The sequence below is a fragment of the Lampetra planeri genome, chromosome 7 (assembly GCF_965212315.1).
Source record: "Lampetra planeri chromosome 7, kcLamPlan1.2.h2, whole genome shotgun sequence".
Classification (NCBI taxonomy): domain Eukaryota; kingdom Metazoa; phylum Chordata; class Hyperoartia; order Petromyzontiformes; family Petromyzontidae; genus Lampetra; species Lampetra planeri.
In genome coordinates this window covers 4,376,346-4,404,261 of record NC_136113.1, presented here as the reverse complement: position 1 = coordinate 4,404,261, position 27,916 = coordinate 4,376,346, and the positions used below count along the sequence as shown (strand labels likewise).

The 27,916-nt window shown below is 47.1% G+C and overlaps 1 protein-coding gene across 2 annotated transcripts in view; it reads left to right on the top strand.

The window, feature by feature from the left end:
* The window catches only part of LOC144719808 (RAC-alpha serine/threonine-protein kinase), a 45,948-nt gene that overhangs the window by 15,877 nt on the left and 2,155 nt on the right, over positions 1-27,916 (top strand). For both annotated transcript variants that reach the window (XM_078596010.1, XM_078596011.1), the window contains 11 exons: positions 10,761-10,886; positions 14,232-14,343; positions 16,876-17,023; positions 19,683-19,814; positions 20,232-20,297; positions 20,975-21,043; positions 21,969-22,094; positions 23,259-23,387; positions 24,297-24,511; positions 27,197-27,284; positions 27,456-27,558. In XM_078596010.1, coding sequence (XP_078452136.1) covers positions 10,761-10,886; positions 14,232-14,343; positions 16,876-17,023; positions 19,683-19,814; positions 20,232-20,297; positions 20,975-21,043; positions 21,969-22,094; positions 23,259-23,387; positions 24,297-24,511; positions 27,197-27,284; positions 27,456-27,558 — 1,314 coding nt within the window. The remainder of the gene's footprint in view (positions 1-10,760; positions 10,887-14,231; positions 14,344-16,875; positions 17,024-19,682; positions 19,815-20,231; positions 20,298-20,974; positions 21,044-21,968; positions 22,095-23,258; positions 23,388-24,296; positions 24,512-27,196; positions 27,285-27,455; positions 27,559-27,916) is intronic.

The following is a 27,916-nucleotide window of genomic DNA, read 5'->3' as shown; positions in this document are numbered from 1 at the left end:
ACGTACAAATACGTTTGACTCGTGCTCACATGAGACAATCTGTTTCTAGTCTCCAATTTAAGAGGGAGAACCTCTTTCCCCATGTCGGTGCATTCTCAAATGTTATGTTGCAGCACTGAGAATACAAACTATGATTTTTGTGTATGAGGACACACTCTCCCTGGGTACACACTCAGCTTTCATGCATCGGTTGTGACATTCTGGCCGCGCAAGTGTGAAAGCGATTGGCTTGTGTAAATGTATTCATAAACCACCGTCTGACAGTCTTCACACTATCCCTTTCAAAATTTTTGTTCGGGCGCCGATGGTCCATGCCCGCCCGTCTTGTTTATTTCTGAAACGGAAATTTATGATAGCATTTGAATTCCAAAGGCCGGTAGTAATGTCATACCGGCGCTAGGGGCAGGGCAGGGATGAGTGTATATTGGTCTGCGGCCCGAAATCTCTTCTTGGCGAGACTCCACTGGAGCGGTTACGTGGGCGGAAGCAGCCCTGCGCCGTGGACAAACCCGGTGGCTCACGGCGCGTGATGTTGTGGCCAGGTCCTGTTGGCTCCTGGCTGCTGCGATGGAAAGGCTGGAAGTGGATTAGCGCTGTAATCCCTGCAAAACTCACTGCCGCTGAGTGGCACGAACCGTGCATGGCTGGGCCGCCGGAGAAATTAAATTTTGACGTGAACGTCTCATATCCGAGGCTTTTAATTATTGCAGGTGCAAAAGCCATGTACCAGTCTTTCTGGGAGCCGTGGAGTTTCAATCGTGAGTCGCTTAATGGGGTGCATGATACAGCAGAGCTGTGATATTCTGGCCCATCTCTTGCGCGTGATCGCAGTGTCCCTTACCATGTTGGTCCAGTTCTGTCAGTCACTTACTGGCGGGAGGGGGGGTCCCTCTGAGACATTCTTTACATCCGTCAAAAACAGTAGGCTGCAAAGTTCCCGTAATAGTTTGTAAATGGTACGGTCATTAATTGGATTAGTAGGTGCAGAGGTAAGGTGCATATTATTCAGGTTTTATGGTTTGGTGTCAGGCGTGGCAGGACTTTGGTGTGAAGCAAGCAGAACAACGTAGCAACACGCCGTTGGACAAATAACATGTTACGCATTGGGCCTATTTGGAGTATTAAGCAACTTATCAATGAATGTGGGATTAACATTCTTGTTAAGAGAGTAAAGGGGAAATAAATTTATCCTTCCAAAAAGCAGAGGGGATTAGATGGGGTGGTTTTGTCTGATTGCTAATGTTCATCTTGCCCTGGGACATGTGACACATTACACATTCAGTGAGTTTTCTTCTCCACTGGCCTCTCGTCTTCCAGCTAATTCTACGTTTGGGATCACTTCAAAGTCTCTGCGCGTGAAGGGTGTGCGTTGGGAAGCGAGTGTTCGCACAGTCGGACCGATGGCTCCTTTGCTGTACCGATGCGTTGCAGCTCACCAGTCTGACTCACACAAAATGGCAGGCCTGTATTTTTCCGCTCTTGTGATAAAAGGGATTGAGGCGCCAGGCCCATAGTAACTGGAAAACACAGATTTTGTCAGATTTTCTTCCCCCCCCCCACCACCCCCCCAGCATTTGAAAAGCCTCATGCTGCTGCCATTGTTGGGAAACAATGGCACGGCTGACCGGGAATCTCCAAATCGAGCTTTATTCCCAGCGTGATGGGAAGAGATGTATTTTTAAAATATCTAAGGATTTGCTTTGCAACAAACACGGGGACATAATTATGTTACCGTGTTTATATTTATTATTGTCTCCACAAGAGGTTGTTTATTAGCAGCGGATCCTTAACTCATTGAAGTTTTTTTTTACATACAGTACACACAAAAGGAACAGCTGTTGTGACTTTCTTTTCTTTTCACGTTAAGATTTGTCTAATGAAACCCTGGTGTTTCTGGCATTCACCGAGGTTTTTCTCTCCCCACGCCCCTCCCAAAGAAAGTGGTGTCCATCAAGCGCATGAATGTAGAGAGATAAGTAATGGCCACGGTTGTGACATGATGGTGGTGGCGGCGGCGGCGGCGGTGGAAGGGGAGGATGCAGGCCCTCTCTGTGCGTGCAGTGGGTGGGGGAACCATCGCTGGCAGACGCTCTCTCCATTGGCGGAGCTGGGCCAGACAGTCTGCTAACCTCGGCATGACCTCTCCTCGTGGGGGGGGGGGGGTCGGCATAGCGGGTGCGCGCCGCGCTCGTTAGTGTTCTGCTCGTGTCATGTCTGCGTCGTCTCGGACGCCGCCGCCGTCGTCGTCGCGCCGCCCGTGCGCACGCGGGCGGAACGCTAATGGGATGGGAGGACGGCTCTCGGAGCCCGTCGCCCCACCACTTCCGTTGCCAAATATCGCTGATTCCACGCTCTGCGAGCCTCCTGCCGCCCCGAAGGCTATAACTCTGCTACGAGCTGGCACGACTGGCTTCGGTGCACTCGCAATGCGCGTTGCTGCTGCTGTCAATGCGAGGCGCATTCGTCGTGTCCCTGGCTGTCCAACACCGACCGGTGCACTGCATTTATGCGTAACCCTAACGGGTTGGTGAGACTTATTAGGCATTTGCGGTGGAACGATGCGTCGGCTCGTATCAAGGACACTTGCATGAAATCGGGCGTACAAGAGTAAATGCTTTTTCCATTCGACAGTGTTGTATGTATTCACGTCATCCCTGCAGCCACAAGAGGCACTACCATTCACCTCAATGTCAACAAAGAATTGATTCTTAACCCTGCCTCGCACATATTCTACAACACTTCACAGGCCGGCTGAATTGTCGTAGTCGTAAACACCACTTGTGACTTTTTCACACATTCACAGAAATGACAGTCTTCATTCCTTGGGTTTGGAGGAACTCATTTGGCAGGTACAGAATTCGAGAACTCTTGAAAGCTAAAGAATGCAATGATACAATTTCGGGGTCTCTAATGTAATAAAGAATGCAGTGGAAAACCCCTGAGGTTGCTTATTGAATGAGTGTCACACGATGGCCTCATTGTATGCGCCGGTGTGACCCCCAGCCGCGTGGGTGGAGGGCACTACGGCAGCTACGTTGCCGTGTTAACATGGGGCATACTCATGCCACCGGTGCCGTTATCAGCCGTGATTTAAAGTATCGTTTGTAACTAAAATCCACGAGCATTTTGGTCAACATCCGGCAAGTGATACATTCATGTGTTAGTCACGCAAAACAACAAATTTAAAACTTATTTCACTCCACCTTTAAAACGAATTTGATGTTATATTTTACAGCAGCTCAATTAGTTAACATTATTAATCGAGAGCCATGTGTGACAAATGTATCATTGATTGGTCAACTACAAGCATGTGCTTTTTATTTGGGGGGGGGGGGGGATTAGTGTTTTTCCGACCGTTAGGAGAGAGAAAAAGAATCCCCGCCGCACGGCTGTGCATGTGTACGCAACAATAGGAGCAGCACCAGGAAGTGGGAGAAAAGCAACAGCTGGCACTGGGGCCACGCAACCTGAAGCGGCAGGTGATGGGCGAGCGGATGGCGTGGCGACGCCTCGGATCGTCCCAGCTCCACGAGCAGGCGTGGGCCCAGTTGGGGGTTTGTGTGAGAGCAAGAATAAAGGGAGCGTGGGAGCGTGATGGCGTGTGCGTGTGCGCTCTAAGCCAGTCTGCTGGTCCAGATGAGGGGTCGTGTTGTTGCATCGCGGGCCCGAGTGTTGGATATATCAATGCGTGGCCGAACATAGGACTATACGAAGAGTGCGTCGTTCTCATTTATAAGTTTTCTCGCGCTATTTTAGGAACGTGTTTAGTGTTCCTAAACAAATAACCAATGGTGGCCATTTGCTATTGGCTGAGAAGGGCGACAGGTGTTGGTTTGATTTAGAGCACAACCTTTGCGTAACTGTGAAAGCGGAACAGTGCGTCAACATTATCCGTTAGTTGTGCAATAAGGTGTTCGGAGATATTGCTGCAGTTTCCTGACTCGCGTGATAAAGAACTTCAAAGGAGATTCTTCAGCAAGGGGACAGGCATCTTCGTTCTACCAGTGGGTGGTCCTGACTCTTGAGTGCCCATAGCACTGGGGTCTATTGGACTGTGATCCAAGCATCCACACACCTTTGTGGGACACATTCATTGTGGTAAATTGTGAATGGAAAAAATCAGCGCCCACTTAGAGCTATTTTTGTTTTGGCCATTTATCAGAAACAGGAACCATTTTATAGAAACGTGTTATTGTGAATTATGTCTTTGCCAGATAAAGTCTTTATTTATTATGTAAGTTCAATGCGTAAAACCATGAGACGTTTAAACCGTGCCACCCAAAATGTCTAATAAATGTACACCTAAAATAACTAGTAATTTTTTTGCACTGTAGGAATAAAAAAAACTATTCTGGGAGTTTCCACCCCATGGCTGGCCGCGAGGAGGTATCTGTGGCGTGCGTGGGCGTGGGGCCGCCTGAGCGCTGCTCTCCACGTGCTCCTCGCTGCCGAGGATTTTATGGTGGGGTGTCGAGCAGCAGCAGCAGCAGGAGGAGGAGGAGAGGAGGCAGCTGGAAGAGAACGACACCGCTCAGACGTCCAGTCATTCTCTTTATGGCCGTGTCCTCCGTGTGAATTTACTGTCGTTTGGTCAAATGTGGACGCCGACTTGTGGTGGCGCAAGCAATGGAATCCATGAAGTGTTGGCGATTCGTGCAAGGGTTATAAGGGCGCACAGATTTATGAGACTTATATAAATACGCCTTGCTGCAAGGTGGCCAAGTGGGTTCGTGAACCCATATTGTGGACTTTTGGGTGTTATCCAGTCTAGTTTCTTTGCACAACCAAACCTTTCCTTAAAATATAATTGGCCAAACATCCACCAATTCAGGACGCTTAAATAAATCACAGTATTATTATATATTAGGAAGATATATGGCCTGACCCCAAATGGGAGTGTGGTTGCCTTATGATTCGACCTATATAAATGTTGTGGCTGAACATGGAGAGTTGTAATGGGTTACCATTATGGGGACGGTTAACATGTGCTCGGACTGTTCTCGGAATCGCTGCGGGGCCATGCTGGATGGGTGATGTCATGGACGCAACTCGGTAACATGTTACCGCCAAGTTAAAATTAGCATATTTTCCATTTCCACCGATCATTGTCACGCATGCCACAGTTTGCCCGTTTGCTCTTCGATTCATTAAGCGCTTGTTCGTGGACTGATCCTGCGAGGCCGGTCACTCGTGCACTGGCTGGATCCAGACGAGCATGTGGTTTCCCACGTGTGCTCAAGTCAGCTGCCGTTTGGAACGCTCCCAGAAATGCAGCGAGATGGAGCGAGCACACTTCACAGTGATCTAAAACTGTTGTTGTGGCGTAGAATTCCAGGAATGCATTGGACTGGTGTCACGTGACCGAAATGGGCGATTTTGCTGCATTCCTCGGTTAAGGACTGCAGTGCAGGCCATTTGCATTTTTTGGGAGGACTGTGCCAAATATAAAAACATGCCCAGTGGACGTGGCCGCAGTCTTATATAATTTTACGTTTGCATTCAGCTTTTTTGTGAAAAGCAGCCCCGTGCCCATTGTTAACTCGAATGAGTGCGTGTCCTCCGGCATCCTTTGTTATACTGTTTTCATATAAATGTTTGAAGGCCGTGCAGGAAGAGGTAGGGTTTGTGGCTCCTCTCCAGCGAGGCTCACATCCAGCAGACTGAGCCACAGTTTTCGCATGCACACCCTCGCCCTGCACACATCGTCGCGCACTTCGTCCGACCCGTTGCATTTTGCAGCACCGGGACGATGCCGTGGACACGCGGAGAAGTTGTCCAACGCTTTTACGGCTGCGTGGCTCTCCTGTATTTGTGCTAATTGGCCAATATCTGCTCACGCGCCCCCCTTGAGGTTAAAGTGGAAGTCACAAGCAATTAGCCCCAAACGCATACCGCCTCGCAGGAACCGACTCAGTACTGTGGCCGATGCAAACAATGCGATTTGATTGAGCGAAGATGGCACTAATTTGTATATATATTGGGCAGCTCTTCCGGTGGGGGGGAGGGGGTGCAATTAATTTTTGCCCATGAAATTATTTTCCGAATTGCCAAGTAAGTGATGGATAATGAATACTAATACATCAAGAGTCCGTGGCTAATGAGAGCTGATTAGTCAGTTTGCTAACAGAATCCCGCGAGGGTTGCACGCCCGCACTTGCACGTGTCGGCAACACGGCAGGGCAGGCCCAAACCTGTGTCTCCTACGTTGCATCCGCGGCCCCACGTACACCTTGAAGCTTTCTTACTTAGGATGCATCGGTTGAAACACTCGTGCCATTTACGCTCCCCTTAAGTTTTGAATATGGTTGTGTGTATTTGCATTCGGTATTTTATCATCAAATGCCGCTTTTGCCGCAGGCGCTTTCATCACTGATGGATAAAGGCTCGGGAAATAATGAAATATTTTCACTAAGCCCAAACCCAAGCAAAAACTGTTTGCACACAACCTTTTTAGGGCCTTTTCACTGAAATTTCCCCACTGAATCAAAGTGCCAAATCACCCTGGTCTGTGACTAAGTCGACGCGTGCGCCCACTCTTTTTTGGAAATTAAATTTTCTTAAAAAAATTATGACTAATTTATAGAGTTGTTCGCAGATGACCGTGATGAATATCAGTCTGGGGTTTTTTTTGTGGGTCCTTTCCTTGTTGCTTTGAACAAACACATCTGTTGGCCGAGGCTGCATTCGCTTCGGAGCGAAGTGTCATCGCTACATCGCTCGTAAGAATGTTGGCGTGGTGGCAGCGGCGACGGCAGCAGCGGTGGCGGCAGCGGTGGCGGCAGCAGCGGCGGCTCTTCTATCGTGTGGCCGATGTAGATGCAGAGCAACAACTTTACAATTTCGCATTCAGGTGGTTAAGCCAGATAACTGCGTCAGGAGCAGCGGAGTGTATCGCTGTGATGTCTCCTTCGCATTTGTGGATCGGGCAGTGCGTCGTTATACGTTGTCGCACACTCCAGGAGAGCTTTTAATTTTCCATTTGTGCATCGGGTATCTGCATCTGCCATGGTTTGTGCGGGTGGACCGTGGGCTTCCGTGGAAGATTATACCCAGGAATCTTCCGCGTCGGGTCTTTCACGCGGCGTTTGTGAGTTCTTTTGAACTCCATTCAGCTCGTTGGCGACACTAGATCCCATTAACCTTTTTTTTTGCGCGCAGCGGTAGGCGCGTGCATGCACGGCAGTGGCGAACAGCGGTGAGAACAGCTGTCTCGTGCGCGTGTGCGGGCTTGCTAGGCGCGCACTCGTGTGAGATGATGGTCCTTCGCACAATGGGAGCGTCTGTGGCGCAGGTGTTTCTGAGCGCAATCCAGAGCAGATGGTTCCTCCGGACAAAAACATGTTTGCCCGCGGCTGTCGATAATCACTGCCTGATTAAATTGCCGTGCCCACTTCGCCCATGTAAACAACCTTTGTTTCCCCTCCCTCTTTGAACGAGAAGATGTAGGTGTTAGAGGACTTTTCATTCCTAGCGAAGTACATATCAACTTACGCGTACTGTACATGGTTTTACTTAATACGTGCGTGCGAGATGTTTTTTGTTTGTTGTTGATCTCAGAACTAATTGGCATGCTTTGCAGCCGCACAAGGTCACTGCATGGGTTGTGTGGTGTTGGCGGTGGGTGGTGGTGGTGGTGGTTGTTGTTGTGTTTTTCAGCACGAGCCCTGTGAACTCATTACGTGCCTCGTGATGATTGCGTTCGAGGCTTAGATCCTGGCACCGTTGGTGGCACACCGGTGGATTTTTATTATCCTGATTGAAAATTGTATCACTTTTATAAGAAATAATCAAGTGAATGTGCAAGATTAATGAAGCATTGAGGACAAAAAAAATGTTATTTATGCCTTTAGTTCTCCACTGTAGTTTATGGATCATGGCTGCAGACGATGATGTCCCGTAGCAGCGGAAATGTACGTTTATAAAATTATTTTTAGTTTTTATTGCAGTTAGGATAACTTTTCCACGTGGATTACCCCGGCTTAATTGCAGCATCTTCCGTGTGCGGTCACTGGTGACCTGGTAATAATGATCCGATGAAAGTAAATTATTATGCTTGTGATATGTTGATTAAAGCGTCTATGGGAAAATTATGTAAGAAGCATGCAAATCATATGCAAATAATAACGTTACGTTGAGACAAACAGAGACAAAAATGGTACAGATTGAGATGGGAAACAGATAAACGGTACAAACGAGACAGCAACAAAAATCGTCGAATCACTGTGGCAGAAGGGAGTGAGGAGGTGGAATCGTTAGTCTGGCCGAAACTATTCCATCCGCTGGACACGAGATCCGGCCGCGCACGTACCTCGTGAGGTCAACTGGACCCTGTCCCTGGATCTCAGTGCCGCTATATCACGTGCGCCGCTAAGCCCCTTATGAATGAGCGAGCTAGCGAAGGAGCGTATGAATGAATGAGCGAGGTGAGCGACGGAGCGACTGACTGAGTGACCGAGCGGGCAAGAGTCGTCATTACTTCCCCGGGTGTCGTCGGTACGCTCGTGATGGCAGCCTTCCACGGCCTCACAGGAAGGAGCAGCAGCTGCCGCACTTGGAATGTGACCACCCGGTTTAACCTCTTCGCACTTTCATTCGCGATTAAAATGAGCGGTTGGGAAGGTTTCGACTGTGGTTGACAAGTACCGTCTATCCCGCCTTACACGTGCACTTTTGGCATTCCCACGATTACAAAATTTAAGTTTGCAAGCTTTTAATAAAATTAGTCATCTGGGAATTTACGGGGAAGAAACGGAGTTTCAAAGAAACAAACGTTTACATCGTTAGATTTCCTACTTTGAATGCAAATTGATTATTTATAGTTAAACGTGTAATGTAGTTTTAGAAAGAACCAAATGCCCTGTATTTTGGATTTTATTCTCCCCTTCAATAACTGTAGAATCTCTTGTTTTGCAAAACTGCAGGGTAGACTAAAGTATATGTGCAGGGGGATTTTTCAAGTCTTGCATTACAAAGGAATGCTACTGTAGATAATCGCTCCTCCTGTAAAATATATTCTTTAGAAAGTTTACTCAACCACAACCACATTTCATCCGTCCTGTTTAATACCGCTGCATCAAGATGGGGTTTTGTTTTGACTTCACTGTCCGTTGAATTGCGAATTGCAAATTGCCCTCAAACCTGTCTCGCACAAAAAAATATATATAATAGGGCCGCTGTAATACATTGGGCCGTATCGTGCCAGAATAATTAAACTGTTAGATAAATAACGTATTTAACACAAAGGCGGCTTGCACGCGATAAAAGGTCATTTCAATATTTATGCGTGAAAATGAATAGCTGCAGCAGCAGCAGCCCGAGCGACGAGACAATGCCGCTTAACGTTACGTCTCCATTCAGTCAACGCGACCTTGCACAGCAGCACGGCTCGGCACCGGACGGGGTGGTGGGGTGGGAAGCGAAAATGTGGCAGTTGTGGATTTATCAGTCTTCGGCAGGCAATCTCTCCGTCGTCGTCGTCGGACGATGCTCGACAGAGCTACGCCGGGGCGGGCGTTGGAGGGGCGATCCTGCTCGTTGCTTATGGGCCGGGCTCCCACTGCCAACCACCCCCCACTTCTTTGAGGGTAGTTGGGGGGGTTGGTGGGGTTGGGGGTTGGCGGCGAGGCACCGTTCCGCTGACAGCCCAGCGTGGACTGCGGTTGAGAGCCCCGCCAGACGGCGGGGCCATTTTGATGTGCTCCCGTGCATTGTGAGCCGCCCCCCTCCCCCCGCGCTCTGGCCTTTTTGCCGCGACACCTTATATCGCAGCTGACCTCTGGCAGGAGCATCTGCTTGACGAGCGCCTAATTCTCGCAACCCTAGCATCCATCAAGATCGACAAAGAAAGCTACTTTGTTGGCTTCAGACTGCCCACTTTATTATTGGAGGCCCTTTCTCTCGAGCCCACTGTGCGAACGGTTTTGGTCATAAAGTGGCGTATAAAGTGAAGTCTGTTCTAAGCATTAACTTTATGCACTTTCATGCTTTCTTTTAAGGGAACCCATGGGGCCGGTTACCAACTGTGTTTTGAAACACAACTTTCATTCTCTACTGGGAATATATTGCACCGTGTCGTTGTTTGTTTAACGTTGGCCACCGAGTGAGCGCCTGGTCCACACAAAACACTTGAACCTGCAATGATTTCGCACTTGAGGGTGTCGTTCAGTTCACTACCTTTTATGGTCAGCTTCTTAGTCCACCTGCTCATCACTTAATGCGTGTCTACCTCCATTCTCTACCAAGCGAGCATTGCTCAGAGGAGGCAGTACCAGTATGCAGGGATGTCACTGAATGCTGACAACACTAAACCTATTGTCTGGCATACAACTAGAGCTCGCTAACTAGTAAGTGTCAATACATTAATGTGATATTGTTTCTTAAGCTTTTGACTGTCATAGTCACTAGTTGCTGCCACATTCATAATAATTTTAAAAAGTGAATTTTAGAGTCAATTTGTGAGCCTGAATTGCAACAATTCACGAGGCCCGTAGCACAAGGCACGCCACCCTGAGCGAGTCCTACAAATGTGGGGTTTTAACGTAAACCCCCGTCGAGACAGACCCGTTAAAGAAAACGAATGACATTTTTGGGGGGGAGCTCATTTTTAAAATGGGCTGTCATCACCTAACGCCAGACCTGTCCAGGACAAACCGGTCGTCTGCTCAGTTGGGTTGAGTTTTTTTTTATCACCGTGCGGCGGTTTGGCTGTGCGCGTGTCCCCTCCTCACTTTGGCGCGTGTGTTCGCTCCTTCGCCGCGCAGGCGAGTACATAAAGACATGGCGGCCGCGGTACTTCCTGCTCAAGACGGATGGATCCTTCATCGGCTACAAGGAGAAGCCCCAGGACACCGACCAGCAGGACCCCCTCAACAACTTCTCCGTTGCAAGTAAGAGACCCGCAGACCGCGGGGGGACGGGGGCCCTCCACCGCTCACCGCCTTTTATTAGCCTCTGAGTGCTGTATGTGAATAGTAATGCTGTGTGAACAGCAACGCTGTTTCCCAGCTGCCAATGCTGTTGGGCCGGATTCCCATGCCGGGCCTTGGTTACAGAGAGCCTCGCGCTCTTCGAGTGGCGATGCATTAACCATGTATGGCCGCATTGACAAAATGCCGATGTGGTGTTTATTGTGCACGGTAATAAAATCGGTTGCTCCTTCACGTTGCTCGCAGCAGTGTTCTGGCACATTTGTTTATTACAGCCGGATGTAGTTTTTAGGTTGTGCCATTCTGCATCGACGAGCGTGCGGCCCGGGATATTTGTATTGCATTAACAACTGTTTTGACATTCGACACCGCGATGCGTTCAGTGCGCGAACTGCATTTAAAAATAATTTGTTTTTTTTAACATGAGCTGAATCCACCACGCGGCTTTCTGTCGCTTACCTCTGGAATTTCCCACGAGAGGGAGCGCGCACCGCTTTGCTGTGGCAGGCTGCTTGCGCACATTGCTGTGTTGGGCTACGGGGCATGCCACGTGGTGCTTCCAACTGTGAGGTGTTCCAGGCCGTATGCGTGGGTGCGGCGTGGAGTAATCATTGCCACCAGGGAGACAAAGGCGACCGGGAGTGGTGCTGGCCACACCCCCCCACCCTCCCTCACGTGCCTTGCTGGCCTTCATATCGGTCCTTGCCAACAGCACTTGCCCGAACAGTCTGTTAAGGCTATATGGGGGATCTTTGTATTTTTTTCTTTGCTTATGTTTGTGAGTGCGTCTTGAGTGTTGTGGGTATGTGTGTGAGCGTGATTGTGTGTGAGCGCGTGTGTGCATTCGCACGTGTGATTGTGTGAATGTGGGGAGTGCGGAGTTGTGGTTAGCGCACTGCGCTACGAACCCGGCGACCTGAGTTAAATTTCCGCTCACAGCCAACATAGGGGGGAAGCATATCTTAACCAGTCCTGGGCCTGCCCTACGTCGACTGAATCTTCAATTAGTGCCTTGTGTGGCTGTGTAAGCATCAGCATTGTGGGGAGCCAAAGGCGGCCGAGCATAGTTCTGGCCACCCAACACCACCTCACCTGTTGTGCCAGCCTTAAATTCTCGCTAACAGCACTTGCCCCAACAGTTTGTTAATGGATTTTTGTTTTAAAATATGGGGGATTTTTGTCTTTTACCGTGTGTGTTTGAATGGGTAGCGGTTAGCATACCGCGTTACGAACCCGGCTACTAGAGTTTGATTCCCGCTCACGGCCAATGCCAGTGACGAATATCTGAAGTCGTCCTGGGCCTCCCCTCGGTCGATTCGACATCAAATGAGTAGCTGGTGTGGGTGTGTAAACATCGTCACGAAGGAGACAAAGGTGGCCAGGCGTGGTGCTGGCCACCCACTCCCTCGTGTGCCGTGCCGGCCTTCATAGGCGCCACTCGCTAACATCACATGCCCCAACAGTCTGTTCAGGCTATATAGGGGGGGGGGGGAGGAATTTTTGTCTTTGTGTTTGAGTGCTGCCTGGGGGTTGTGGGGGCCAGCTTGTGTGTGGGGGTGCATTGTTCATGCGTGAGCCATCGGCCACAATGAAAGCAGAAGTCACGTGGTTTCTGGAAAGTGTGTGTGTGTTTCTTTTTCTCGTGTCTGTTGAAATCAGGTGGCAGTGAGATAAAGATAAAATTGCCACGACTTTACGTTGGTTAATCGTGCGAGCAAAAAAAGGGTGCATTTTTTTGCATGTCGTAAGTCCTCAGGATTTTTCTCACGTTAAATTTGCACTTTTAATTGGGTGGCTTTCGAGAAGCAGTGGAAGCTGGTTTAGCTCAACAGAATTGGGATGGATTCGAGGTTGTGTAGAGGCTATGGAATGTGATTGCTGTCATCAAAGTGCTTGGTGATAATGCCTTGGTAAATGCACGGAGGGTCGCAGAAAGGGATTAGAGTGGGCGGTGGGAGGGGTTTGGGTTAAGTTTAATCCTTTAACGGCTTTGTCAGAAATTCCAGGAATTCCTCTGGCTTCAAAACAACAGTAGCCTCAGGCCCACGAGCAGAGTCAACAAGTGTTGGAATGGGCTTTCCCATTGTCGAGTTGGAGCGTAGAAATGTGGATGAGTGAGGGGGTTGTTTTTAACATTCTTATACTGACCAACGTTCCTCTTACATGAGTTATTTTTACACTCAACTGTAATGAACTGCGGCAACAACCTCTCTTATTACTTTTTTGCCACATATAGTCATATGTATACGACACGCCATGAACGCCCGAAATGAGTTGGGTTAAGCATGATCAGGGGTCGGGCAACATGCGGCTCTTTAAGGACTGCTGCTTCGAGACGTTATTCATGTGCATTCCGACTCTTGAAATATGAAGTTATTGTTTTACCGAATTCGAAAAAAATTGGTTGCTCCTGTTATTTTGGTTGCCGACTCCCGAGCATTATGGATTTTTTTTATAAACGCATGTTAGTTAATTTGTTAAATGTATTATTTACTCAGTAATCCCTCGTTTATCGTGGTAAATGCATTCCTTCAAAGTGCCGCGTGAAGTGAAAACCGCGTGAAGCGAGGAATTACTGTACTGATTCAAATTTGCGTGAAGTCGGCTTGTAGTCGTCCCATGGTGGGATAAATAACTGAGATGAGGATACGCCACGTACTCTATCATTCCACTCACTGTATCATTCCGCATACTCTATGATACCGTTTGGTTGCGCAGTTCAAGAAAGTAGTTGTCGACCGCTCAGGAACCGCGTTACGGGCGGATTCCACGTTGTGGGAAAAGTGTTCCTCAACGGACAAGAACCGCATTATAGCGAAAATGCGCTGTGCGAAAATGCGTTAAGCGAGGGCTTACCGTATCATATAGTGAGGAGTGTTGCTCTGAACATTTTAAGTGTCGAAAGAAAATTTACACATGTGAGGCATACTTGGATTTTGATAATGTTTTGGAAGGAACCTGGAACTTAAAATGATACCAAGGGAGGTGCAGAGCATGGCTATTCCAAGGCCAGCTGTAGTCGATTGTATCAAGGAGAAGTTGCCTGTGTGAAGTATGCATGCCTTCATATTTCCAGCGGACCACTTGTCATTTTTCTAATTTGTAAAGAACGTAAACAAATCCATCAATAAATCAACCAAAGATTATTTGTTTTTAAAGCAGCCAGCAAGAAGTTGTAGACCACTCGTCATCCAATAACGTTCCGCCGCCCTGCGGGTAATGTACACGCCACGTGACATTTCCTCCCTCACGTGCAGCTTTGTGCCCCCCCTCCCTGCCCCCCCCCCCGCTCCCGCGTGTGCGCAGAATGCCAGCTCATGCGGACAGAGCGGCCGAGAGCCAACACATTCATGATCCGCTGCCTGCAGTGGACCACCGTGATAGAGCGGACCTTCCACGTGGACACGCCGCACGAGAGGTTCGTGCCCGCTCAGCCGCCGTGAACGGTGCCGCCATGGTCGTTTGTCCCCCGGCCTGGTGTGTATTGCGTGGACACGAGCAAGCGTTTCGCGGGCTCTTGTTTCTGAAACGCAAGAGACCAGAGAATGCCTTTTCTCTGGTGAGACGAGGCCGCGTGGTAGCGGCTGGCATGTAGGGCATCCAAGACGTGTGTTTCTTGGAGCGTCGGGACGTAGAAAAGGCCATAAAGAAGGCTGTCTCTGGTGCAGGCCAATCTGTTTCAAAGACAATGGATACATTATCAGAGCATACTTTTAGTTTTTTCGGTAAAGTCACATAGGTAAAAAATGAAATTAAAATTAATAAAAATAAAATAATAAAAATCACGACGTTTCGGAGGCAACACAAGTCTCCGTCATCAGGTGGGACCGTCACAGCCAGATTTGCTGTATCAAATCTGGCTGTGACGGTCCCACCTGATGACGGACTTTACCGAAAAAACTAAGAGTGAATCCTTGCAGTCACGAAAGCTTCAAATCTAGAATTATCAGAGCATGTTTGTTTGCATGTTTTGCCACAAGTACGTGTGGTTAAAGCGGACTGTTGATGCCTCGCAAAATGTGTCGATTTGGAGTTTGAACATCTTAACACCCGTTTTATTGCCAGGAATGGGAAAAGCATATTCTTATTTTTTTCCATACTTTTCATACTGGCAAAAAGGTCCCATAGACAGAGATACATTCACCCCAACGACCCGCACGCCCCGGGGAGTGCCCCTCATCCAGCAGTGGGTTTGACAAAAGTAGCTCTGCCGACGCATATACATGCACCTTGTTGCTCTTCTCCTTGGAGAAAGCTAGAGTGGTATTTTTATGGGAACATGGCGGCCGTATGGGAGTGTAAAATATCAGATGGCACTTTGAGATATGTGTCCCTGCTATGTGCTGAGATGACTTCCTGTTTATGCCACATTAAAAAGTAGGGAGCTGTAGCCCATACCTGATTAATTGTGGGCCTTATGCAGTAGATAAACATTCAGTTTGCTGCCTTGCCGACAGGTTATACAGGTGTTGTGTGGGTGCATTCGGGGGACTCTGATGTTCTGATTGGCAACAGCAGTAAGGGATTCGAGTTGGCAGATTGCACTCTGGTGCCCTCTGAGCTCTGCGCATCTTAGTAAATTACTCCCCGGTCGAGTGAGCGTGATGGGCTTCATGGCGTTTCTCATTTTTAATAATAGTACAATTTATAACGCGTGCAATGTTGCAGACCGAAGACGCAATTCTGAGGCGTGGAGCCGCGCTCAGTGTCCGATCTGTTGCCATTATGTATTTTTGTGTTATTTATTTATTCATGATTTGTTGGCTTTTTTAACGCAGTTTTTTAAAATTCCATTCACTGAATATACGTTTGCACTTTTATGCTTTTATTTTAGCCTGAGGGACGAAGTAAGATCACCGTGATGCTGTTCATGTTAAAGGGTGCAAGCCATCACTGGGTTCTGAATCGATATAAGAAAAGCTGTAATAAAACCGTCACAAAAGAAGGGCAGACGACATGCAGTACAGTACTACGTACGTGCAGCACCTTTGTGAATACGGATTTTTGCAGGGGGTGAACAGGGCAGGCTCAACAGAGGCAACAATTCAAAATGTTGTTTTCCATTCACGAGTAAACTATTCTACGATTTGTGGCTGGTGTGTTGGAAAAATGTTGTGGTTGTGTGAACGGATGCAAACTAGTGTGAGGCTTCCCAGAAAACACATCTGACCACAGGCCCTCGTGAAGCTTGAGTTGGGTACCTCCAGTTCCTGCCACGACCGTCGTAGAGTAGAGGTGACTTAAACGAGATTGTCTCTCTAGGCTGACGGACCTGCAGTGTATGCGTGGTGTTGGGCTGGTACGGTTTAATTTATGATGGGTTTTGTCGCTTGGCTCGAGTCGTGTTGAATTGGCTATTGTGGTGGCAATGTGTGGGTGTCGTTGCGGGTCACGCTTTGGTAGTTCTCAAGCAAGCAGCTCCTGCTGGTATGAGCAGGAGCTGCTCCATCTGTCGCTCAAGACTACCGCCGCTGATGTCGCTCACACTGCACACATCTCCTGCCAAGCCATGGAATTTCCCAAGAATCGACAATAAACACGTGCAATTGTTTAAGTTCATTTATAGTTTTTGTCCATTTTGGATTTTGTGATCATTGCTGTCTTGGTAACAAAAGAAAAACACAATTTATTTTCAAATGAATTCATGTGTTATAATTAATACATACTATGTGCTGTGGATATAAGCGCACAATAGTCGTGGGTGTGTGATGAAGCGAGTGGCATATTTACCCAAGGACACGTGCGTGACTGCAGTAGCAATATCTCAGATGACATGAATGACAATATGTCGCACGTTTGAAAAGCCCTTCTGTTTACGGGAAATTAATAATTATGGTTGCGTGAACCCTGCGTATCTCGCTTGAAAACGGATAGAGATGGCGGCCGTAGGCTGTGCACTTTGACGAGGCGGCAGCTGATGGCACGTTGGTATGGTCGCGTGCTTTATCAGGGAGGAATGGCTTCGCGCGATCCAGACGGTGGCCGACCGCCTGCAACAGCAAGAAGATGAGACGATGGACTGCAAGCCCAGCTCCCCTGAGGACGGTTCCAGCACGGAGCAGATGGACACCATTTTGAGCAAACCAAAATCCAAAGTGGTAAGCGATGGCGCTTTGCGTACTGGGCGGCGCACTTGAGGCAGTGACCTCGGTGAGCTGCACGTCAGGCAGCCCGCATGCTGCTGGCCTGAATTTATCTCAGGTGCACGACAACAGCTGCCATTGTCACAGACGTTGCTTTTGTTTTCCTGAGCGGCGTCCCCAGATACAATTTCACGTGCGATGGCACCTGACATGTGGATTGTCAGTCCTCGCACCTTTTGTTGTCCGTTTGTACCATGTGTTATCACCGTCGCAGTGCATATTCTATTTTCATCTGCACAGTATCAGAGGTTTGTTTTCTCTGACCACCCTCTGCTTCTGTTTAATAATAATAGTCTCATACTTATACAAGGAAGTAGGAGTGGAACTATGCAACAATTCGATGATAAATATACATTCTTGAGCTTAAGATAGATGTTTGAAATCCTATGTGGAAGAATCGATGTTTATCAATTTGGATATATTGTATGAATGAGTATATGCGATCCTTGCAACCAGCAGAGGCGCTAACTTTTGCCGCAGCGTTAAAGGTCTACGCTTGATTCAAAGAGTCTCGTTGAATCATGAGAGTTAATCAAAATGCTGCAGGGGTGAATAATTCCTTCCCTCCGAAAATACTTGAACTGCAAATCTTTCTCAAAAACTACTTATCGAGGGGGATCCTGCATTTAGATATATAAAAAAAAAGGTATTCACATACGGTTATATTCAGGCGCGTCATTGATTCAGATTTTGCATTGTATAAATAGACACGCCCGAAGTGGATCCATGTCTCGGCAGTAAAAAGTATTTTGAGTGTTAGCGGCTGCGTACATGGGGAATCGCACACCATCCGTGGCGTCACCCTGACAGCTCTTCCTGTAGATTCTGTAAATTTAAACGCGCCACTCTGGAGCCGCCACTTCCCAGTGCGCGCACCCAACAACTGCTGCGGCTTGGATTACAGCGCGCGGGAAGTTCCGTCCGCATGTCTGCGGCAGGTCACGTTGCCCCCCCCCCCCCCCGTTCCCCAGCCATGGTTGTGTGGAGCACAATGACGGGAGATGACTGAAGCGCCACGTGCAGATTGTGTTCGTTCACAAATAACGGGGAGGAGCGCTCGGCCGCTCATTCATTTATTTACGCGAGCGAGCGAACGAACGTGCGCGCCGGGAACGCTTGCTTTGTCCCCGTGAACGTGGTGCAAGGGCCAGTCGATGCCAGCCTTGGGAGTATGTGCACGCTTTTTAACAAAGTGCAATCCGTGCGTTTCTTACGAATAATTGCAATTGGGCGAGCATTTTAAAATATAATTGTCACGCAATTTCTCGTGCAGGAGCGAAACAGCCACAATTGGGATTATTATACTTATTATTCGAAGTGTAATCAAAACGGACCTTTCATTTTTCCAAGAAAGCCTCATTGATTCCGAACGACTTTGGAGGGTCCTGCAATGGGAATGTTTGGCCAATTTGTTTATTGAGTATTGTCTACAAAAGAGTGACAAATGTGATGCGTGTCCTCAACGCTGAACGCTCAGAGCAGCCTCTCACCGCACTGCACTTCTTATGGAGGGCGGAGCAGATTTTGGTGCTTGGGCTCAAAATCCTGGTTTCGTTTTGTGGCTCTCGCACCATCGCGCTTTTCATGGGCTTCACGGGAGGAGCTACGCGAAGGATGAGCAAAAAGCTCGTGCCTTCCGTGCACCTCGCCCCCCCACCCCCCCACTCCCCACCACCCACAATTTCATGACTGCTGTTGCCTGGACTGGAAGCAGATGTTCATTTAAGGTAGTTTGTGTGTGGCGGGCAAATTGTGGTGCTGTAAAGTGGAAAGAATGCCAGGGCTGTTTGGTTCAGCTGTCTTGGGGTCAGAGCTGGGTAGGGGAGGGGGGGCGCGCGTTGAAGCTGCCGACCTGATGTCAGGAGAGGCATGAAGAATGTGCAGCTGCTGCGATGATGGACTTTTGGAGTGGCGGGTCGGGGCGGAGGGAAGGGGCGGCCGTAACAAATAAAATGGAAAAGCCATTTTGAACAAGATGAAAGGGCACAATTATGCAAACATGTTTGGGGTAGAAGGATCTGCTAGGAATGTGTCATGTATGGTTTTATACTATTTAACAGCATTTTCTCCATGCCCAACTGCTCCCTCGCTGCCAATTTCGCATCCCTTCTCTACCTGGTGCTGCCGTTAAAGTGGCATGTGGGTAGCTTGATCAACGTTGTGCAGTGACCTGTGGAATCTTACAAGCTTGTGATTGCACCTTGAGATTGTCATAGGACACGCTACACACAGGAGGGTTTTGTCAAGCTTACATTTGCCATTGCATAGCACATGTTGATGCGTAATTTGTTAGGTTTAAGAAAAAAATTGCTATTTAAAACAGATGTCTACGAGTAATGCTATTCCAGCTAAAACCCAGTTTTCTTGGCACGTTTCCCTGCTTCGGATTGGCTTCTTTGGATTCCCCGGCATATCTATGATTTGAAGTGGTGTACAGTCTAAAGGCCTTGCATCTTCATATTTTTTACAGTAGTAACAAAATTAAATAATTACAGCTGATAAAATCTCAAAAGTGCTTCACATCGACGACAATGGGGGTGGGGTTGGGTAAGAAGTGGCTGATAATGATTATACTCTTGTGTCTAATACCTTATATAAATGCGGTTGTTTACAGACCATGAACAACTTTGATTATTTAAAACTGCTGGGGAAGGGCACCTTCGGAAAGGTGATTCTTGTACGCGAGAAGGCGACCGGCCAGTACTACGCCATGAAAATCTTGAAGAAAGAAGTCATTGTCGCAAAGGTGAGAACAGCTCCTGTTGTCCCATTACGGTATCGTAGAGGATGTGAACATAAATAGCGTTCAGTAAAAATAAAAAGATCCCCTTCGCTGCACAAAAGGAAATTGTTGGCTTTACAATATATCGAATAATCCAGCGGCAAATAACGTCGTGCTTTTTTTGTACACATCGTATTGATGTTTCTCAGCAGCGGACCGCGGAAGGTGATCACCGCGCAGAGATGTGCGCAGATGTTATCCGGTTGCTTTTGTTGGATTTGTGCAGGGGGGCATGATTCAGGCCTTTGCCCGTGATAAATAATAGAGAGAGGATTCCAAAGGAAACTATCTGCCTGCCATTGTTGTCTGAAAAGGTCTTTATTAAAAGGAAAAGAAAAGTCATGATTTATTAACTGCACTCTCTTTATGTACTCTCAACAGGATGAGGTTGCACACACACTGACAGAGAACAGAGTGTTGCAAACTACAAAGCATCCGTTTTTAACGGTGAGTGCCCAGCAGCATGGCCAGACGTCTGAGTCAGGCCTGGAGCCAGTGTGTGACGGTGTGTGTGTGTGTGCGCGCGCCTGTCTTTCTACACGTATGTGTACACGCCAGTGTGCGCGTGCGTGTAGGTGAATGTGCGAGTGTGCGCGCGGCAATTGTGTTTAATGCGATTTGGCAGGAGCGCACGGTTGTCGTACAAAAGCAGCGTTTGTTTGCCTCAATGAAGCCACAGGTTGGTGGTCCAGTCTGGTTTTGGTTTCTCTGGCCGCGCCGGGTTCGGGGCCTCTGTGCGTTAATGCGCGACTGGTATGACACGTGAAAGAACTGGAATTAAATTACAAATATCCCATCGCAAGATATGAGCGCAACAAAAAAAAGATTCGCCAAAAAACATCCTTGATCCATATGTCTGGCCAGCTGGATATTGTTCAGTGTGGTTTGATCTATCTGCAGTTGATTGCACAGCCTTAGGTCATTTGATAAACAATGGACAGCACGAACAGCATGAAAAGCTCTTTTAAAACAAATTACACGAGAAGCAACTTTTGCAAATTAAGATGACCAAGGTTATCCTGTTTTATTAACATCTTTGCAATAAACGAGGAGCAACAATGTAATATACCTTCTTTTGTGGGAAACCCCCTTAATAAAGCGGCTGCTGTTTTTATGCCTTGCAGCTGCTGAAGTACTCCTTTCAAACCCACGATCGGCTGTGCTTTGTCATGGAATATGTCAATGGCGGAGAGGTAAGATCGCAGGCTCTTCACACACTCTGCTTGTGCACAACAGTGACCGTTCTCCAGGGTAGAGACTTTGTGATTTATTGATCACAATACTGTGGCATGTGAGCAGAAGCACAAATTGTCATTTTATAATCGAAGAGATTTGTTTTAGCAATGAACTGTGTCCTGGCGAACCCAAAATAACAAAAAGCAGCGATGTTGGATTTTCATATAAACAACAAGCACAGCCAACACCTGATATTAGTTTTGAACGTAAATACACCCACGCACGACATGACACCGTACAGTCTGTCTCGCATGAAATGACATATGAAGTACCTTCCTGCATCTAATTAATAAAACCCTTGTCAGAAATAAGTGTAACAATTTTTTTTGTATTTTTTTGTCCCTGGGTAGTTAGTGTTATTTCCTAATTGCTTATGCCTCAAACGTACAGAAACTGGCTATTATTCCCCACAAACTTTGCTTTTGTGACCAGGACAGTGATATTTTGAACTTTACCTATTTTCATTGAGAAAACATGGTGTGCATTTGTGTCATTCCTCTACATAAAGTCCTGGTCACAAAAGCAAAGTTTGTGGGAATAGCCATTTTCATACTTTTTAGGCATAAGCAATAAAAAAATAACACTTACTACCCATGGACAAAAATCGTGTTACATAGTGTAGTCACTGGTTAATGAATGACTGAAGCATGTAATGATTAACCTAAGATTATTTCTTTAGGATAATTTCTGTGACATGTTTTGGCTATTTTACAAGTCTCCTGAGTACATGTTTATAAGTTGCATCACATACAAACGTTCAGAGAAATGCCTCTCTTCTCCTTTAACCATTTTGTGTAAATCTTCAACATGACTTGTAATCTGCAGGGAACAAAAGTCGTTTTAAAGGCTCTCTCGCGTTCCGTGTTACTTCTTTTCTTGTAGCTGTTTTTCCACTTATCCCGGGAACGCGTTTTCTCTGAAGACCGGACACGATTTTATGGAGCTGAGATTGTCTCTGCGTTGGATTACCTTCACACTGAGAAAAATGTCGTGTACAGGGACCTAAAGGTAGGATTCTAGATTTGAAGCTTTTGTGACTGCAATGATTCATATTTTTAGGTTTTTTCGGTAAAGTCACGTAGGTAAAAACATTAAAAAGTAAAATAAAATAAAAAATAAAAATCACGACGTTTCGGAGGCAACACAAGCTTCCGTCTTCAGGTGGTACCGTCACAGCCACGACAGCTGTATCAAGTAAATGAGAGATTGCAGGAGTTACCACTGCGTTTATATAATGGTTGGAGAAGGTGCTTTTTAATGTTTTTACCTACGTGACTTTACCGAAAAAACCTAAGAATATAAAGGTAGGATGTCGCAGGGGTTCGCGTGATGGATTTTCATTTGCATTAAACATTTTTTTTATTACATTTATCAGATGAGGTTACAAATGTCACATTCGGAGAAGTATGGAGAGATGGATGATTAGAATTGCACTGACAGAAAGAGGCCCGTGGGAGCGAGATGTTAACTCTGTCACCTGGTATGCAGGAGGTCGTAGGTTCTATCCCAACCCTGACGCCTGCTGTATATTTGGAGTTTGCATGTTCTCCCCGTGTTTGCTTGAATTTTTTTTCTCCGTGTCCTCTGGTTTTTCCCTCCACATTTAGAATCATGCGTTTTAGAGTATTTAGCTGCTATAAATGTCCACATGATAAGCCACTTCTTTGAGCTATCATTTGTGGCCAGGTTGCTTCTGAAAGAGCGCTATATCGCTCAGTGGACCTTACCTGGCCAAATAAAAAGTTCAGTTCAGTTTTCTAGTTTTAGGTACACGTGGATCAGAGAACATACACAAGCTAGAGATGTTGACTGCTAAGGAGTTGAGGGCGCTTGGGCAGGGCACGTCATGGGAAGGGGACTATGATTGTGGATGAGAGCGGTTACAGAACGGAAGCCAAAGGAGACAACAGACTGGGTGATGACCACCAGGCAGAATGAGTGATGAGATCAGCTCATGTGCAGGTGTGGGCTGGATTGTGGGATCGCAGGACTGTGTGGGAAGGCGATCGCACAGAGGGGCCTTCATCCAGCAGTGGATTACAAATTTGCCGATTATGATGATTTGCTCTGAGCTATTTTATTTATGGTTTTGTTAATGATTTCTTGTTTGATTGAAGACCTTAAATCGATTTGCTAGTTGATGACTTGTGTTTTTGTTTGTTGGCAACGTAGCTTGAAAATCTCATGTTGGACAAAGATGGGCATATAAAAATCGCAGACTTTGGGCTGTGCAAGGAGGGCATCACGGATGGTGCAACCATGAAGACCTTCTGTGGCACGCCCGAGTACTTGGCTCCCGAGGTGCGTACCAGGTTCCCTGGCTACATCACTCCCACCATCAGCCTGGCAGCTGCAGGACAAAATATTAGCCTGAGAACGGTGGCTTACACAGCTGTTGTGCTGGATTCTGGCTATGTGGGTTCCAGCGTGACAGATGTTGGAGCCATCAGCCTCCAGGAATGTTTGGACTCCAGCTGTTACCTTTTCATCATGGCCAAATGGGTGTCAAATTTTGGGAAACTTGCAACGTTCTTCTGCCGTATTTCATTGTCTTTCTTCTAATTGATGTTGTGAAACTGAGGTTGGCTCCTTGTTCATGAATTTTGCACGAGGTTTCTTTTGAGAGTGAGCCTGAAATTGGGTTACAGCTTCTGAATGTGAAGTTTTTATGAGCGGTCTTGCAATTTGGAAACGCTGGTCTGGGTTTTGTCATGGTGCTGGCAGAACAGAAGCATTTTGTACAACCTAACTTAATTTTCCGAGAACAAGACTTTGGCTTTTTTTGGTAAAAAGACATTAATATGCAAACAATATTGGCCACAGGCTATGGACATTGGTTACACAAATGACGCAACTGTATTTAATTATGTGATGCAGCTCTTGGTGTTTTATAAATGCAATTTGAGCTTATGCGTACAGTGAGAAATGCAGACCAGCTATGGTATATTACATTCATTTTGCGTTAACATGTAACACGTGTGTCCTTTCACACACTCCGGGAGAGTGTTTCTGTTGCCTCAGTTTTAGCCAATTCGGTTGGGCGGGCGGGCAGGCCTCCCTTCAGATTCAAACAGCAGGGATGCGCCCTGTCCTGATGTCCAGGAGGATGCTGCCTGTAGTGGTGTAAGCTCGCAGGCACCCAGAGTGGTTGTGATCTTTTTCTTTCTCTCTTCTTCCTCCCAACAACCTCGACCCCACAACTTCCTACAGGTGCTGGAGGACAACGATTATGGGCGGGCGGTGGACTGGTGGGGCCTAGGTGTGGTCATGTATGAGATGATGTGTGGGCGCCTGCCCTTCTACAACCAGGATCATGAGAAGCTGTTTGAGCTCATCCTCATGGAGGACATTCGGTTCCCGCGCACTCTCTCCAATGACGCCAGGGCACTGTTGTCCGGCCTGCTCAAGAAAGACCCCAAGCAGAGGTAGATTATGAAAAAAAAAAGTCCTTTCTCAGCTTCGTCAATTTTTATTTAAAGCTTTCGTAATTGCAGGGATTCATATTCTTGGTTCTTTCACGTAGAAGGGAAATAATAAAAATATAAAACAATAAAAATTCTCACGACATTTCGACTGCAACACAAGCAATCATCAGGTGTGAAATCCACAGCAAGAACATTTGAAAAAAGTAGTTTCGACTGCAACACAAGCAATCATCATCAGGTGTGAAATCCACAGCAAGAAAATTTTAAAAAAACACTACTTTTTAGAAATCTCTTAGGCATCTCCACAGCAAGAAAATTTGAAAAAAAAACACTACTTTTTTCTAATTTTCTTGCTGTGGATTTCACACCTGATGATGATTGCTTGTGTTGCAGTCGAAACGTCGTGAGTACCTGGCGTTGCCCGGGTGAAAAATATATTTTTTAATAACCTTACATATATACACACCCTCACCACTCACCACTCACCCTCACCATTCACCCTCACCACTCTCCCTCACCACTCATCCTCACCAATCACACCCTCACCAATCACCACTCACCACTCACCCTCAACACTCACCCTCACCACTCACCCTCACCATTCACCCTCACCACTCTCCCTCACCACTCATCCTCACCAATCACACCCTCACCACTCTCCCTCACCACTCTCCCTCACCGCTCATCCTCACCAATCACACCCTCACCACTCTCCCTCACCACTCTCCCTCACCACTCATCCTCACCAATCACACCCTCACCAATCACCACTCACCACTCACCCTCACCCTCACCATTCACTCTGACCACTCTCCCTCACCACTCTCCCTCACCACTCATCCTCACCAATCACACCCTCACCAATCACCACTCACCACTCACCCTCAACACTCACCCTCACCACTCACCCTCACCATTCACCCTCACCACTCTCCCTCACCACTCATCCTCACCAATGACACGCTCACCAATCACCACTCACCCTCAACACTCACCCTCACCACTCACCCTCACCATTCACCCTCACCACTCTCCCTCACCACTCTCCCTCACGACTCATCCTCACCAATCACACCCTCACCACTCACCACTCACCCTCAACACTCACCCTCACCACTCACCCTCACCACTCACCCTCACCACTCAACCTCCCCTCACCACTCACTAATCACCACTCACAATCGCCACTCACAACCGCCCTCACCATTATATTTTTGCCCCAGTCAACGCCGGATATTTCCCATTCGTAGCAGTTTATATCAACTCTATAAGCAACTTATATTAAATATCAACTCTATAAGCAACTTATACTGGTAGGAACGAAGTGGACCAGACCACCAATAGATTATATCGTCCGACCGTTTGTCCGTCCGTCCGTCCGCGTCCGTTTGTCCGTCCGCGTCCGTTTGTCCGTCCGACAAGATGGCCGCCCGCTCCCCCTGCGCGTGTGTGTGTGCGTGTGTGTTTGCGTGCGTGTGTGTATGCGCGTGTGCGTGTGCGTATATGTGTGACTGTGTGCGTGTGTGTGCGTGCGTGTGTGCGTGTCCGGCCCACTCGAGCGGCGTGATGAATGGGCGCTATTGGGCTTCGGATCGTTATTCACGGCGAACTGGAAGCGTAGCAACACAACTTCATTACGTGTGCGTGCGTGCATGTGTGTGTGTGTGCGTGCGGTGTGTGTGCGTGTGTGTGTGCGTGTGTACGTTTATGCGCGTGTGTGCGCGTGTGCGTGCGGTCGATATCCCTTTACCGGTATTAGTATTATTCCTACCAGCCCACCCCGCAGGGTCCTGTTATTAAACAGGAAGCGCGATCCTAAAGTAATTTACAACCTTCGATTAGTCCTTTGTGCGATTCAAAGAATCGATTCCTGGCATGTTGGGGGTTTACATTTTGAATGATAGAGTTTCATTTTCATTGTTATTTTATTTTTTCAGGAGTTTTTAATTACATTTTTGCCCTGGTCAACGCCGGATATTTCCCGTTCGTAGCAGTTTATATCGACTTTAAGCAACTTATAGTAAACGGGAATCGTCCGAATCTAAAGGAATCTACAACCTTCGATTCCTTTGCGCGATTCAGAGAATCGATTCTTGGCGCGTCAGGTTTAAAAGTAATTACAGTTGTTTTTTCATTGGTATGTAATGTTTGAAAGTTTTCATAAGATTTTAAATGTATTTTCCCCCCGGGCAACGCTGGGTATATCGAGTTTATACCACAAATGCGTGCGCATATTTTTAACGGGAATTAAAAATGGCGTCCACCCGGCAGCGAATGCGTCGCTACCCGTTGCCAGGGGCAACCGCCGTCCAATGAAACTGCGTATGGTCCGGCGACACACAGACACACACACAGACAGACAGATTTGCGATTTTATATATATAGATTATTTCCCTTCTACGTGACTTTACCGAAAGAACCAAGAATATAATTTGATTCTATTCCAAATCCTCCACGAATGTGTGTGTATGTTGAACTTCATTCGCACACCATCCGTAGCCAACTGCTGATCAGGTGTGGGGGTAGGACCACAAACTAGATGCAAAAAGCAGTTGTAAATGTGTCAGATCGTGAGAACTTTGAGAGCATAACTAGTTGAGATTAAACTAAAGGTTATCACTTTAAGGCAGGTTCATATCTCGTGATTACTGCACGTATTTGATATTGTCGTTTGTCTCGTGGCAGACTGGGTGGCGGCGTCGACGATGCCAAGGAGATCATGAGGCACAGTTTCTTTGCTGGAATAATCTGGCAAGATGTGTATGACAGAAAGGTAAGCCCAGCCTCCTTAAAGAGTTCATCTTGCTGTGTTGTTGCCAATGTAGTTGTTGTCTGGTGCTGGTTGTTTAATTGAGTGAAAGTTGCTGTTTGGTGGAGCTTCGACTGGATTTGTAGAAATGTTTTGATTTAACTTTATTTCTGTAAATAACCTCGCAACCCCCAGATGACGCCTCCCTTTAAGCCGCAAGTAGCCTCAGAAACCGATACGCGTTACTTTGACGAAGAGTTCACGGCACAGACAATCACGATCACACCGCCGGACAGATGTGAGTACCTCTGTTAATGCCACAAGGCTTAGAAATCTCTTAGTCATCTCATAATTACCTTAAGGTTATAAACATTTATGCTCTTATTCTATGTATTGCAAAGCTAGTTTATTTATGTATAAAAGCAAATATACTTGTTTAACACGTAGGCTTTCGCGATCAATATCATTCATAATGAAGGTGTTTGGGTTAGATCGCGTTATTTATAAATGTGTTGTAACCCTCCACCACCTAACACGTCGTACTCATTTTTTATTATGTTGATTCGCTCTTCAACACACCGGTGGGCTAAAGAAGTGAATTATTTTGTCCTTTGTAAACGTGACACATTTTTTACTGTTTGGCCGTGTTGGGTGGT